The sequence below is a fragment of the Asterias rubens genome, chromosome 9 (assembly GCF_902459465.1).
Source record: "Asterias rubens chromosome 9, eAstRub1.3, whole genome shotgun sequence".
Classification (NCBI taxonomy): domain Eukaryota; kingdom Metazoa; phylum Echinodermata; class Asteroidea; order Forcipulatida; family Asteriidae; genus Asterias; species Asterias rubens.
In genome coordinates, this window is record NC_047070.1 from 207,020 (window position 1) to 219,468 (window position 12,449).

The window sequence follows — 12,449 nt, forward strand, 5'->3', positions numbered from 1 at the left end:
CGTGACACCCAGGCATTTAAATAGTTATGTCATCAAACCACGGCTTGAAGTCTGTTTAATCTGCCGCCATGTAACCTCAACCCCTTCGCTGAAGAAAACGTTAAACAGGGGATCGACCAACATGAGATGGAGTTAACCGAGTTAAGATCTAGCGGCAGACAGAGGCTCGAGTGCGGAACTTCAAAGACATCTACACAAACACACCGAGAAAACATAACCATTAATATTGAAGGCAGGAGCGTCATGAAAGATGTAATTAACAACATGGGAAAGCTTGTATCCAGTTTGTTAAACGATAGAGGGGAACTCGGTCTCTCCTGCAGATTGAAAAACCCCCAAAACAAAACAGTCTTACCGAAATGCAGCTATACTCATAGATTTGCCTGGATACAATGTTGTGTAAAAGTTGATTTAAATAGTATAAAATATAGTTTTAGTCACACACAAAAAACGCGAAAGTTTTGGCAAATTAGTTACCACTTTGGTATCTACGTCGCAGTTAGCTTAAAGCTAGGATTAACTATACTAAAGACACATGAAGTCGGAACTACATTTAAAGGTTGCAAGACGGTGCTATATAGAATGTGTCTATGATATGAAAACACCCAATCAAACGATGTAGTCATTCTAAAGTACGCTCCTAATGTCACATGACCATTCAATGTGCCCAAAACAATTTGCCGTTGTGATCAAACCGACCGATTGTAAAGCACAGCAAAGTATTATACAGTATATACGATAAAGATATTGCATTGTTTTTGTCCATCTTGCTTAAGTCCACAATGATGCCTGGGGCTTTCATAGTGTACTTCAAATACTAGAGGTGAACTGGCAGTAAATCAGGCATACATGAACATGTATGTCGGTTTTATTACTGAATGAATTGGCAATTTTTAGACAACTATGCCGCAAGGTAAAGTCATCTTTTTCATAGTCTAGTAGCCAACGTTTGCCGCCACAAAAGTTCAGATGCATTATATTTAGCTGGAAATTTTAGATCGGAGAATGATACATTCGGCACAGGTGGTTAAACGGCGCGAAAGGCTTGAAGAACCTTTGCCTAATTTGGTGTTGATAGGAAACGTAAACGCCAGAGGGGAAATTTGAAAAAGGTTTCAATTAACAAAATAATGACAACTCGACACATGTAATTCAGTTTTGAATATATTATTTCTTTTTGTATTTGCAGACAATAACTTGGGTATAACATTTGTAAATGAGTAAATGAGCTTTATGTAACAAATTACACTACATGTATAGACTTTTTATCAATCAGGGCATGCGGAAAGATAAAGTTCTCTTTAACATATTATTGAACATTAATACCTGAAATAACAGGCAATAACTTCAACATTATATATACTCGTAAACGTTTCATACAATACCGCTTGTATTGCAGCAGGGAATGGAGAAGGTGCTACGTTCATAAAGAATAAAAACGTCATCCGGAAAATTTAAAATAGAACACCTATTTTTCCATGTACTTGTATCAATGGTACGAGGTTGAATCTCATCAACCTTGATCTTCCCCAAACAAACACTACACCCACGCAATGGCACTTATTGAACAACCCACTGCTCGTTACAACAACCAAGAATATAAAAAGAGACATATTTAGGGTTGGAAATTATCTCATTAATATGATTGGAATGGAGTATGTTTCTTGCAACTTGCCGAAGGGAATAAACGGCAATCTAGGCAATCAGAAATACCACCCTACCCCATTAGATATACACCTTATTTGTGCATCAATGTCTCTAGGAGTTAAACAACTCTGAATTTTATTAGAAAACGGAACCAATACGAAACCTAAAGGGCAGGCAAACTTATTAAAGTGTAACTTCATGCTCAACTCTTCAATTTAGAGAGGGGCTAAAAAGGACTCGAATTTGTGTCTATAAATGACCACGCAAAGACAGACGGCCCTACAGACAGACACGATGATAGACATCCCTGTTCAGTAGATCGACATTGTGGGCTTTCCTATTAGTTGTGTAATCCCATTCTTTAATCTTTCCCGTAGATCGACATTGTGGGCTTTCCCATTAGTTGTCTATTCCCATTCTCTTAAATCTTTCCAGATGAAAACCACCCACAAGTCCATCTTGTAAGAACCGACATACCCGAGGAAAGACCGACAGACATACAGATAGATAAATAGATAGATCGATAGATAGATCGATAGATAGATCGATAGATAGATCGATAGATAGATCGATAGATAGATCGATAGATAGATCGATAGATAGATCAATAGATAGATCGATAGATAGATCGATAGATAGATCGATAGATAGATCGATAGATAGATAGATTGAAACTGTTTTATCCCTCACTGGGGACATCTCGTTCAAGCAGATTAGATCTCTATATTAAAACGGATATTTCCATAAAAATATAAGTCTATTCATTCCAAATTCAAAACATTTGTTTTCAGACATGACACTGTGTGATGCAGAGACTACCTTACACAGTCTCAACAGCACAAAGACAGATTAACTGCAGAATTAGAGGAACTCAACTAATCAGCTTCAAATATTTATCTTTTCTGTATTTATAGAGATCTACAGATACTAATTACTGTCAACCATCTTTCTAAACAGCACTGTTTTATAAATAGATTCTGCTTATTAAGAGTAGGTTTACATTCTGAGGTACCAAATCTCATTTTCTGCTTTTAAGTTTCTTTGTTTTGCTATCCTCTTATAACATTTTTCCTGTTATAAACAGGTAATTTGGCCAGTCACAGCGACGTTCTAGTAACAATGAGAGTGGCAGTACAATAACACTGATTATTTACCTTTAATCTTGCCAGTTTTCATGGCTTGGTCTTCTCAGAACAATGAGGGCGCTGTTGTTTGATGCAATGCATTATTTTCACCTGAAATGTGTGCAAATCTTTACAGATCTTGGAAAGAGTTGATTTGATAAATATAAGTAGACCAACTAATTGAGTGGGTAACATTTTACACAAAGTCATCAAGCTAGCGGGTAACACTCTGCTTTACAGTAATTTTGATTTAAATTTGACAGGAAAAACATAACATTATTCAATGTAAAAAGTTGTCAGTATTTCTGATGAACAAATTATTCCTTGTTGAACGTGTATTATAACTCCCACTGATGCAAGTACAAACTACTACATCATTCAATGTGATGGCTATGAAACATACCATCACATTGATACATGTATGAAGGCAACTAGAGAAATCAAGGCTACAGCATGTTATGATTAGCAATCACAGCAATCATTAATGAATAGTTTCATTATTTACTCATAAATACCTCGAACAGTTCCACTAGTCCTATTGGTGGAGAGCGCGTCCAAGGGTGTGTATAAACCTTTGTTAATGATCAGTAAAAAGTGTCGAAACATGGGCGTGACATTAGTCTGTGCTATTGGTCGAGAGCAACGGCTGGAACAGTTGTGCCACATCACGCAGTACGCGCGACGCACACATAATTCCCTTTTAAGGAGTTGTTTACCCGAGGGCCTTACCATTTCATAGCTGGAGGGGTGTTGTGTTGAAAGAAATCATTGAACAACTATAATTTTTGCATTTATTTAATTTTTTGACCAAAAAGTGTTGATGATTTTTGACTGAAAAGGTATTTATGTATGGGTTCGTCTCGGTAAAATTATCAAGAACCAGGCCTCGTTGGGTTTAAACCACTAGTTGAAAACCTCTTCCCTTATTGAGACTGATTTATCTCAGTAAAACCAAAATGGCAACTGCAACTCACAGTCAGGTATCAGACACATAGTCCTATTTATCATTTCGATAATAAAACAGATTGAATATTCATGATTGACACACCCAGTTAGGTTCTGTTGTTCCTAGTAGTCATTTATTCACCTCCTCCTAATTTAGGCAACTCAATTTACACTCCATGTAAGGTACGCTCTCCCTCCGCACCGAATCCAATGTTTCTGTGCGTTCGTTCACCCATATGGTTCCGTGCTTTTACAATGAATAAATCAAACTGCAATGAGTTTTGAACAAAAGTACAGCGAGCCAACAACATGGCTCGGCCTATCCTTGATTGGCTGCGTTCATTGAGTTAACGTACTTGCCGATATCACAACACAAATCACTGTCCGCAACACGAATCACTGGAGAAAAGATATTTTTGTCTGGATCAAATGGGTCAAAACGCTGGCAAGACGTTGTTTGGATCAAAATTCAAAGACTTGGCCAGTCCCTCCAAGTCGGCCAATAGTAGCGCCCTCTACTGGTGACTAATATAAAAATACAGCATCGTCAACTAAGACTTGGCTAGGTCTGACTGAAAGGAGAGTGCAATATTCAGAGATCTATCCATTTTATAAATTGAGATATCACATTAATGAAAGACAAGGATAGCTGGCTTGCCTTCTATCCACTGGCTGGAATGGCTGCATGTCGCTCTGTACAGCAAGGTTTTAAGGTTAGCATTGATGATGATGTTTCCTCCTCCAATGTCAATCTCAAGCAACTCATAGCAAAATGCACACTTTCAATCCTTGTTACATTAAACATTCATGTTGCGAATGGAAATGGCTTCAGCTCTTCAAGTATTGGATCCTGCGCTCTCTGTGTCTCCAGTATCATCTTTATGACTAGTTGCCATGGCAGCATCCCTGTATTCAATTAGATAATAATACTCAATCAAGATCTTAAACAAATCTTGACAATTAGTTTATGATGCTATTTTCAGATCACAGGTTCTTACAGATGTGACTTTCATAATGTCTTTAATAAATACCTCATGGAGTTTCATTAAAAGTAAGACGAATCTAGGCTCTGTGGACATGGACATGATTAAATAAATGGCCCCTAAACAATCTTACTGTTGTGTACAAGGTCTGTATGCACTGTGTTAGTTGGTTCGGAAGCTATCAAATTAACTGTTTTCATTTTGAAAAGTGTCATGGTAGTGGTTAAGAGCATCGAATTTAAGTTCTGGTGTTAAGTCACCAGAGTGTGGGTTCGAATCCCGGTCTTGACACTTGTGTCCTTGAGCAAGATACTTTACTCTAATTGCTTCTCTTCACCCAGGGGTATAAACAGGTACCTGCGAGGGTAGAGGTTGATATTGTGAATGAAAACACCTTTGGAGCGATATAAAATATTTCCCAGCTTGTATACGCTCAAGGGAGCTGAGAAACATTAAACAGCCAATAAAGGATGATCTCAAATATATAGATATTACAGTTTTCTAATAGCTAGAGTCCATAGGAAACATAAAAAATATAAAGAGTCTCTTACCTCACGCTAAAACATGGTAAAAATGTTTTTTCTACAGAACGCTTCTAGCCAAATTTCTGAAAAATGCGGGGTCAAACAAACCTGCGCGACAAAGGAATCGTGACGTCAGTGGCGGCTATTTGGTGTGGAAAATAGCGCCCTCAGTTTGCCAAAGCTGGAGAACTTTGTTCACACCCAATTAGGGCAATATCGTCACTGGCGTCAAGAGGTCATTATAATTATTATTATTATTATTATTATTTATTTGACCTCAACAAATACAAGTACATCAACAAGCACAGCAAAAATAAAACGAAAAGCAACGAACCAATCAAAATAATAACAAAAACAATAATTATTCAAGCAAAAAGCACACAATAAATATAAAAAATAAAAATAAAAACCTAGATAAGCCATTTTTGACTCTCGGCTGAAAAAGCCGCGCGGCGGGGTACATTTTTGACTATAGAGTTTTTTGTTACTAAATGCAAATTTTGAGAGTAAAATGGTTATTAACCAATATCAACGATGTCTATTTGGCCATAAAAAGGTAATAGTTGAAATATTGAGATCATTCTTTATTGGCTCTTTAAATAGGGATGTTATTGGCCCTATGACCAGGACACTAATGTAAAGCGCATTGATACAAATGTTGTGAAATGCGCTATAAGAATTGGTTATTATTATTATAATTATATTTTTGTTATGTTTGCAAATACAGATGGTGTGTTGCGTCTCATGTATGGACACACTGCATACATGTATACCACTCAGATGCATTACCACAAAGAATGTATCAAAAGATACCTTGCATAATGCAAAATGCTACATGAACGCTGAGGTCATGTGCATGTCTTTGAGCACAAAGAACAGCTATCAACCATTGATTTGCCTTCTTTCAGTGAGGGGATATATAGGAGTGCGTTTTGGGGACCCAAACCATTTTCTGAGTAGTCATACCTTGATTTAGCAGCCTTAGATTCCTGATATTGAGTCATACCTTGATTTTAAACAGCTTTAGTTTCCAGGGTGTGGAGTCAAACCTTGATTTAACTGCCTTAGTTTTCTGAGTATTGAGTCATACCTTGATTTAGCAGCCTTAGTTTCATGAGGTTTGAGTCACTTTGATTTTTAGCAGCCTTAGTTTCATCATGATGTCATACCTTGATTTAACAGCCTTAGTTTCATCATGATGTTGAGTCATACCTTGATTTAACAGCCTTAGTTTCATCATGATATTGAGTCATACCTTGATTTAGCAGCTTTAGATTCTTGTGAGAGAGTATTGAGTCTTTTCTTTCTCTGAATGGATTCTTTTAAGAGGTTCTCCATTGATGAAAAAGACTCACTGCTGTTATGAATTTCTCCTACGGCTCTAAGGAAAAACAATTACAAATTGCATTTATGAGTTAATTTCACCAAGTCTTTCTTAATTCTTTGCCTCAACACCTGATCTCAGTGTTAAGATGTGCCTGTCTTAATGTTGGACCACTAAACACCCCAAATGATTGTTTCGGTGGTGGCATAAACCAATCTGAGGTGTTAAACTACAATGTAACAATAGGCCTACACTGAGTTAAAACTACTAATCACCTTTCATGAAAAACTAAAACATTAATAGTGAGGTCAAAGGTCATACCTGATTGCATAATCCACGTCATAATAAGCTCCTTGTACAAGTTGCTGCATTTGCCCAAGTTCCATCTGTAATAATATAAACAAATCAATTATCAAGTAACAATATAAACAAATCAATTATCAAGTAATAATATAAACAAATCAATTATCAAGTAGCAATATAAACAAATCAATTATCAAGTAACAATATAAACAAATCAATTATTAAGTAACAATATAAACAAATCAATTATCAAGTAACAATATAAACAAATCAATTATCAAGTAATAATATAAACAAATAAATTATCAAGTAACAATATAAACAAATCAATTATCAAGTAACAACATACAAATAAATCACCAAGTAACAATTAGCAAGTTATAGGATTTGAGGCATTGCATGGTGAGGTATCAATACAATGTATATTTGGTTTGCGGTAACACCATGTGTGTATCTACTTGCCAGGTAGAGTTTGTTCTTAGAGAACTGTCTTGGTTAATTCTACTACTGTGGAGTAGATTGTTCCGGTGTTCGGGAGACTTCTCAGTTCTGAAAAGAACTGTCCTGCTTATTAACTATAGAAATGGTATAGAAATAGGCTGGGACTACTACTTTAGCTTATAGGATCATAATTAACTGTACTACCGCAGAGTCAGTTCTTTGGTTGGTCTCAACGTTTCAACTAGCTTGCTCTAGTCATCGTCAGGAGACGAATTAACAAATTCACACAAAGTACTAGAGGTACATGTAGGACTTGATCTTCATTTGAGACTTACCTTACATTCTGCAAGCTTTGGAAGTGACTTTCTGATGTGTTCTTGAATTCGGAATAATGCAAGAGATGGTTCATTAGCAATAATCTGCATACACTCTGAAAACTTCTCTGTCACTATGGCAACAAAATGTTTAATAAAAATATGTATCAATATCTTTCATCATTCAAAGTAAACCAAATTATCATGTAAAATGTAATCACAATGGCTAGATGTATGCAACAGGTAAACCAAACTCACTAGGCCTACATGTATAAAGCAGTAAACACATGGGCTAAATCTGTACATAAACAAAAGTAAACCAAATCAAGTACATTCTACACGTACATGTGTAAGGCTACAAACACAATGGCTTACTATAAACAAGAACCTACATGTTTGCAGTACCTGTTGCTAAGACGTAGGATTCAACCTGCCTCTAGCTACAGGGCATTCTTGGTGGTCTTTGGTATGACACTGCTCTAGAATTGCAAAGGTCTGGGGTTCAAATCCCACCCTAGTAATATGCCTGTGTTCTTTTCTTCACAGAACTCTGGTAAGTACCAAGTATACAGTGCTAACAGACATCCGTGTATATGGGTAAAAACAAACATGAATCTACACGTAGTTTTAAAAATAAACCAAATCAAAAACATGTAAACTGTATTGATGTAAAGGGGAAACAAAACCAACAACACGTAAGCTGCAAAAACAATGGCTAAAAGGCAGTTCAAATCCTATGTTTTACAGCCATGTGTATTCTCTTTTATGGGAGTGTCGGATCTGAAAAGAGACGGTGTGGTCTCTCCTGAAGCGAGCAGTTTAACTACTATTTGAAATGTCAAGATCACATCGGCTCTTCTTGGACCCACAAAAGGGTTTTTACATATGGTATGGTTGTATACCCTCAAGTACTGCTTCAAACAAAACAAACCAACAACATGCAAGCCACAAACACAATGGCTAAATATGTAGAAAATTCAACAGCCTGAAGTAGGAACAAAGGTTTCATCAACTCAATGATGTGTGGTTTTTTTTTTGTAATTAAATTTACCTTTTTTTACTCTGTATTCAACTTCTGGATCACTAGACTCTATTGTGAGAATGAATAGAATGATCAAATATTTGTCAATTATTAAACTTAAAACCAGTAATTTGGTTACAATTAAGAACACTTCTAATTTAATAATTGACTATTGAGACAAGAACTGATGGATTTGATAGGTTTTCCTTCTATCGTAAACTGTTATAAATTGAACAAGTTAATTTTTTTTACTGATTCTTCAGTTAGACCCAGTAACTAGGACGCTTTAATACTCCTTTTTTCGAAATGTTGTCATTATCGAGTGTATTATTATTATGTTATTACTATATAATGACAACATTTCGAAAAAAAGGAGTACAGCACCCTAGTTGCGATAACGTAACCCTCCTCCCAACTGCCGCCAGGCCGGAGGGTTACGAGTTTGTTTCAAGCGGAAATGGTTGATCTGGTCCAACACGTACAATTTCGACAGCTAGTCACCAGATTTGCCCCATTTTTACAACTTTCAAAAATCATGACACAAATTCTGAGGGTACGAACTTAATCCGCAATGTCTAATGCAGCCTGCCATAATACTCAAAACACCATTAAGGAAATATTTCAAAGAAAAATGGACAAAAACTTACCAGATCCCGGAGCGAATTCCCATTCATATTTTGAACCTGTCGCATCGCTTTGCAAACGCATTATTTTGTTGTTGGGCTAAAACATTCTGTAAAATGGGTGTTACAATGTTGCAGTGCTGCAGTGTGTGCGCGCAATTATGAGTGAACGGCGTGCAATGCAAACGGACAGCGCGCACACGCACTGCAACATTGTAACACCCCTTTTACAGAATGGTTTAGCCCAACAACAAAATAATGCGTTTGAAACGACTCAGCGCTGCGTGTGGTGCATTGTGTATCCCGGTATCCCGGCTCCGCCCCCCTCAGGTTCGAATTTTCAACCTGGGTCTTTCGCTCGGGAATCTGGTAAGTTTTTGTGCCTTTTCTTCAAATTATTTCCTCAATGGTGTTTTGAGTGATATTGTATTGTAGGATTCATTAGACATTGAGGATCAAGTTCATGTTTCTAGAATTTGTGTCATGATTTTCAAAAGTGGTAAAAATGGAGCAAATCTGCTGACTAGCTGTCGAAATTGTACGTTTTTAACCATTTCGCCCTGCACACATTGCGTCTGCTTCGTAACCCTCCGGCTACGCCATCGGCAGGAGGGTTACGTTATCGCAACTATAATTCTACCTACATTATAAAGTACTACAGTACAGGTCATGTCAGTGACCACCGGACTGCAGCAGACTTGCGGAAGTAGGCCTCTGCAGCAGACTGGCAGTAGTAGGCCTCTGCAGCAGACTGGCAGCTAGTAGGCCTCTGCAGCAGACTGGCAGCTAGTAGGCCTCTGCAGCAGACTGGCAGTAGTACTAGTAGGCCTCTGCAGCAGACTGGCAGTAGTAGGCCTCTGCAGCAGACTGGCAGTAGTAGGCCTCTGCAGCAGACTGGCAGTAGGCCTACCAGTGTGCTGTGCAGTGACAGTCAGTCAACAGTGTCAAGTGAATGTGTTTACTATCTATCAATATATTATTTGATTTTGATTGGTTCGATTACGTACCTCTATTTCCCTTATTATCCCCTGTCAATGCAGCATTGAGAAGGGCTTGGCTTCCAAAGGAATCCATCAAGTTTGTCAGCTATGAACTCGTATTACCTACCAAAACTGGTCAAATTGCTTGATTTGGGTCATTACATCTGAACTAATATTAATAACACTACAGCATTTTGTTCCCTGGACCCTGTTGTAATAAGTAAATAAGGATGCGTGGAAAACCCATGCCGCACAGGAAGGGAGCCTGGATCTAACGAAAACAGTTTCCGTTTCAAAAAAAGAAAGAAAAAAAAACCTTAAACAGAAAGACACATTAAAGAAAGCGTGAGCATTAAATTTATTTAATAAATTTGTATTTAAAACGATTAAATATCTGTTATTTTGTAATAAAGACCTTTCCAAATTCTCTCCCTTTACCGAATGGATACTGTACCTCTTAACAAAGTATGTTGATTGAGGGCGCTCGATTGAAAACAATCTCCGTCACTAGAGGGCGCTCGATAACGCCAAAGGACTGAGCTAGCTCCCCCAGAGTCATTTATTTCTTGCCCTCCATACTTTTCATGCTTTGTGGATTTAGTGCAGTATATGCCTACTTTAGAGTGCGGATAATAAACAAATCCAACGTCACATTGACCGATTGGCTAGAAATCGTACCCTTGGCCTGATTATTATTGCAATTAATAGGCCTGTAGGATTTGAAACTTTGCATGGTGGAAATGATATAGAAAAGGTTTGTGGTAACACCATGTAGTGACTATCTCTAATGAGTTGGGGTAGTTCTGAAAAGAACCGTTGGTTTCCTCGACGTTTCTATCAGTATGCTCTGATCGTCTTCTGGAGAAATCCTTACATAAAGTCAGGTTGGCACCGTGGTGTCTTGCCTCGCCAGTTCCACCTCTGGGAACTCCGGTTCGAATTCTACTCGGGGCACTATGTGGATTTTTTTTTTGTGTTAGTACTTCAATTAACTTGACTTCGTGGGTTTTCCCTAGAACAATTCTCTGGGGTTTTCCTCCAACTTAAATTTCTTCATTGTCTTCTCACCTTGTCTAGATGCTAAACATGTTTTGACAGGAATTATCATTGTAGATTGTAGGTCACTTGCACTTCGTAATAGGCGCTACCCAAGTTTCTATTTGCACTTTCAGCAGTATAGCCTAGCTAGGACTAAAAGTGCAAGAAAAGATTCTTCGTAAAGCCCCCGGTGATCGCTTGCTTATAAAGACAACCCATGATAAGTCTGGTGAAATTTACCACAATAAAGTATGCAGTTTCAGACAGCTCGACGGTTTTTTTCCTGTAAGGCGGATATTTAGGTTAAAAACAACTCCATCCTTTTTCTACGAGATTCTATCTCCATCATTGCATGATATTCGATACCCAAAGTACTTTCAGAGCGCGGCAGGCAAGGTCTGTCGCTTCATCGTCCCTCAGACCCTAGTCCCGATATCGAGGTATTGACAAAAAACATCATCACTTTTCCAGAGAATTGAACGTCTTGTCAAAACACTCCATAAAATATGAAGAGTGGAACTGTGAGGCATCCTGACGTTTTTATTATAGAGGAAATGGATAGCGTGTCTCGTTTATAAACTAACAAATTAACTCTGTTAAAAATATTCAGCAGGCTTGAAATAAAGACTAATGAATCGAGTACGTCTGTTTGGGGTATTTTTAGGTCAATATGACGTGCAGCGTGTGAAATACCTGCGACCTTTCCCTGTACTGACTTATACAACACAGCTACCCGGTTCGCTCCCGGTTGTCGCAATTTCTCAACACATTTCTAAAGTTAGATTACTTGCCACAGGGTGTCAGTTATGGAATCACCCACAGGGAGTCGAAAATAGCCCAGGAGCGGGATAGTGTATAGGAGTAGCTTAGATTTTTTTAAAAGCTTCTTCGGTTCAATTTACTTCAATAAAACAAGATACATCTGAGGATTGGATTGTCCCAGGTATACATGTTCCAACAACCAGCTGTTTGTAGATTTTCGATGTAGTGTGAATGAAGGCTGACATTGTTTGAAGAAAATAAAATCTAAAACTTAAAAAAAAAAATCTGATTTAAGGCCACATTTTCAGTAGGCCCTATTAATTTAAAGGCAGTGGACACTATTGGTAACTACTCAAAATAATTATTTGCATAAAACTTCATTAATTTGGTAACGAGTAACAAGGAGAGGTTGATAGTATA

The 12,449-nt window shown here is 37.6% G+C and overlaps 1 protein-coding gene across 1 annotated transcript; it reads right to left on the reverse strand.

The window, feature by feature from the left end:
- Positions 1-3,623: 3,623 nt before the first annotated feature.
- On the reverse strand, positions 3,624-10,457 carry LOC117294819 (BLOC-1-related complex subunit 8-like). The gene is made up of 6 exons (XM_033777353.1): positions 10,257-10,457; positions 8,657-8,695; positions 7,627-7,739; positions 6,869-6,933; positions 6,479-6,604; positions 3,624-4,622 (listed from the first exon to the last, which is right to left on the reverse strand). The coding sequence occupies exons 1-6, from the start codon at positions 10,321-10,323 to the stop codon at positions 4,553-4,555; spliced, it is 480 nt and encodes a 159-aa protein (XP_033633244.1). The 5' UTR covers positions 10,324-10,457; the 3' UTR covers positions 3,624-4,552.
- Positions 10,458-12,449: the final 1,992 nt, after the last annotated feature.

Excerpts from the sequence above, each read along its gene's own strand:
- LOC117294819 (XM_033777353.1), bottom strand. The coding sequence starts at position 10,323 with ATGGATTCCTTTGGAAGCCAAGCCCTTCTCAATGCTGCATTGACAGGG. Across the intron at positions 6,934-7,626 it reads CAAAGCTTGCAGAATGTAAG|ATGGAACTTGGGCAAATGCA; the intron begins GTAAGTCTCAAA and ends ATATTATTACAG. Across the intron at positions 6,605-6,868 it reads GACGTGGATTATGCAATCAG|AGCCGTAGGAGAAATTCATA; the intron begins GTATGACCTTTG and ends GTTTTTCCTTAG.